General features: G+C 40.9%; 1 protein-coding gene across 1 annotated transcript; it reads right to left on the bottom strand.

Annotated features, from left to right (window-relative positions):
* Positions 1–258: 258 nt before the first annotated feature.
* On the bottom strand, positions 259–2,068 carry LOC130087747 (uncharacterized). The gene is made up of 7 exons (XM_056254234.1): positions 1,850–2,068; positions 1,629–1,755; positions 1,185–1,483; positions 1,004–1,094; positions 800–916; positions 617–692; positions 259–508 (listed from the first exon to the last, which is right to left on the bottom strand). The coding sequence occupies exons 1-6, from the start codon at positions 2,050–2,052 to the stop codon at positions 630–632; spliced, it is 900 nt and encodes a 299-aa protein (XP_056110209.1). The 5' UTR covers positions 2,053–2,068; the 3' UTR covers positions 259–508; positions 617–629.
* Positions 2,069–2,567: the final 499 nt, after the last annotated feature.

The following is a 2,567-nucleotide window of genomic DNA, read 5'->3' as shown; positions in this document are numbered from 1 at the left end:
GATGCTGAGGCGACAATTGTCGAATATCCTTTACCAGTGCTTTCTTGGCAGCTACACTCTCCAGTATAGTGGCTGCTGGTGATCCTGAATAAAACATATTCTGTCATATAGTCTGTTGCATTTCATAACACAAGTAATTATTAGTACACATGGGGTTACGTATTGATAAAACCAAACTAAACTTAACAAGCACTGAAAAAAGTTTAGCCTCAAAACATTTGACATCTTTTAACATAGGCTACTATGTTGTACCTGGTTCAAGCCACTCCTTGTTTCTTGCCTCTCCTTCCAACGGTGGATATGCGCAGCTGGTAAATGCAGGAGTGCTGTGTTCATGTATGTCCTGTACATGATTTATCATACTGCCATTTTGCCTGCATCTCATCTGGATCTCCTGTAGGGGTGGAAGCTGCGGTCCAGTAGAGATGGTTGATAATGGCTGGCCTCCACAGCTTCAGATCCTCACAGTCCCTCTCTTTTGCAGCAGCATCCAGTGCTTTCTGTACACCTGTTCCAGAGCAGACAAACAGAGCAGAGCAAACTAATTATTAGGAAAGTGAACTTAACTACAAAAAACAAGTCTGTTATAAAGAACTACCAACATCACAATACATACTTTTCCCAATATGTCAGACGTCAAAGAAATGCCTTGTTCCTTCTGAACACATTTTCTCACGTACCCACTTGGCCACCTAAAACAAAGAACACACAAATTGATTTTATAGAATTTAGAATTTATTTTGAGTGATACTGTGCATGTCAATACTGTTCAGCTTTAGATCTCTCCTAGCATCATTACCTGCCGATTTCTGTCTGTTATCAGAGCAGACACTTGCATGTCTTGGTCCATCAGGAACTGCAAACTCCGCTTTAGACCCTCTAGCTCACACCAAGAGCTGCTTGGGACTTCTGAGCTCTGTAAAACCAATTGATTATTACTGAACAGTATCAGTAATATCAGTAACTAAATCAGACACAAGATTTCTGTGTGACATCAACTTACTTGGACAAGTTGAACATCCAAAACTTTGTTAATCCGATCCTCAATCAAGGAGTAGCTACCATATTTGGCACAGTGTCCAGGAGAATCTGATCTAAGAACGTCAAAAACAGTTACATTTAGAGGTTAATGCAAAAACACACTGACCTGTTCTACATCAGTGACGTGAGCTGGATCATTCTACCTGCAGTCACCAGACAGGATCAATCCACCTCCAGTCTCCTTCAACTCCCTGATGATCCCCCTCTGCTCATTCCTCCAGGCCTGCACGATAGTAGGGATAGTGTAATAGCGCTGATGGCGGAAAAAAGTGCCGGGACTTATGCACTGCAGTCCAAACAGCTTCAGCATCCTGATGGTCTGAGTAGCCATGCAACCTGAGAAGTGGATGGCACAGCTGAGTAAAAGGTTGCAGGCAGGCATGTTTCGATGCACCTTTTCTTGGTTTTGCCAGTAACGCTCATAACCACAAGTTCCGCAGGCCTGAAAGATGAGAGAAGACTCAAGCAGCTTTAAGATGAGGCAGTGAAATGCCTGTATAGTTAAGACACAAATAATTAATATACATACTGTACATTCACAATCTATAATTCAGCTCCTCACAGACAGTTGACAATTAAGACGTTACCTGCTTAACTTTTATGAAGGTTCCTTCCGGGTGCATTATGTGTCCCTGGGTTTCCCCACAGCATGCAGGGCAAACCGTGAACAAGGACAGCAACTGCCTCTGGCAAACAATGAACTTGTCAACAGCACTGAAAACAAGAAAAGGAAAAATCACATTAATTCTGACTATGACATTTTTGATACACAATCAGAAACAGTTTCCATTAATAAAAAGGTTTTTACTTTGGGTCACTGAGAGATTCCAGCTCTTCTGGTTCCTCCTCAGAGGACTCACTCAACATCTCCTCCCCTGGACTCCATGACATATCACCAGAATGGTTGATGATATCAGAAAATGACCATTCATCATTACTTTGTTCAGGACTGGCCAGTGGAGTTGATCTGCAATGCTCAAACCTTTCAGTTTGAGTCCCCACATCCACCATCTGAGGCTTTACCTGAACAGCTTAGATGAAAGAGATTCATCTTAATAATTGTTCACCATAGTGCATGTGTTGTTACCAATGAATGTACAATCTAATGCAACCCAGTACAAAATATATTTTTCTAACATTATGAAGTTCATAATTTTTAATGTTTACTGTCTGAAAAGTGTAAATTACAAAATAGTAACCATGCAGATCATGAAAAATTTTGACATGTAATCCTTATTTGTGATTGTATATGGCATGTATGGTGAATGCTAGATATAAGCTAACTACCTAATGAACGATGTAAACATCTTATGTTGCACTGTGATCCACGATGGACCACTACTGGCTCAGGGTCCATTGTAGAGATGTCTCCATCTCCATCATCTTCAGGATCTGAAGTGGCAGTTGCACCCGCCCTGTCTTTGCTGGCAACACTCTCTCCCAAAATCTGAAAACAGACCAAAATTACAACTTTGAACTTTAAAAAATGTAGTCATTTCATGAAAATCCCCCATTCATGTATTATT

The sequence above is a fragment of the Rhinichthys klamathensis genome, unplaced genomic scaffold (genome assembly GCF_029890125.1).
Source record: "Rhinichthys klamathensis goyatoka isolate OS25496 unplaced genomic scaffold, OSU_Roscu_1.1 h1tg000111l_1, whole genome shotgun sequence".
NCBI lineage: Eukaryota > Metazoa > Chordata > Actinopteri > Cypriniformes > Leuciscidae > Rhinichthys > Rhinichthys klamathensis.
The sequence above is the reverse complement of the archived record's forward strand: the minus strand, read 5'-3'. Positions and strand labels throughout refer to the sequence as shown.

Excerpts from the sequence above, each read along its gene's own strand:
- LOC130087747 (XM_056254234.1), bottom strand. The coding sequence starts at position 2,052 with ATGGTGGATGTGGGGACTCAAACTGAAAGGTTTGAGCATTGCAGATCA. Across the intron at positions 1,484-1,628 it reads CCTTCATAAAAGTTAAGCAG|GCCTGCGGAACTTGTGGTTA; the intron begins GTAACGTCTTAA and ends CTCATCTTTCAG. Across the intron at positions 693-799 it reads TAACAGACAGAAATCGGCAG|GTGGCCAAGTGGGTACGTGA; the intron begins GTAATGATGCTA and ends TCTTTGTTTTAG.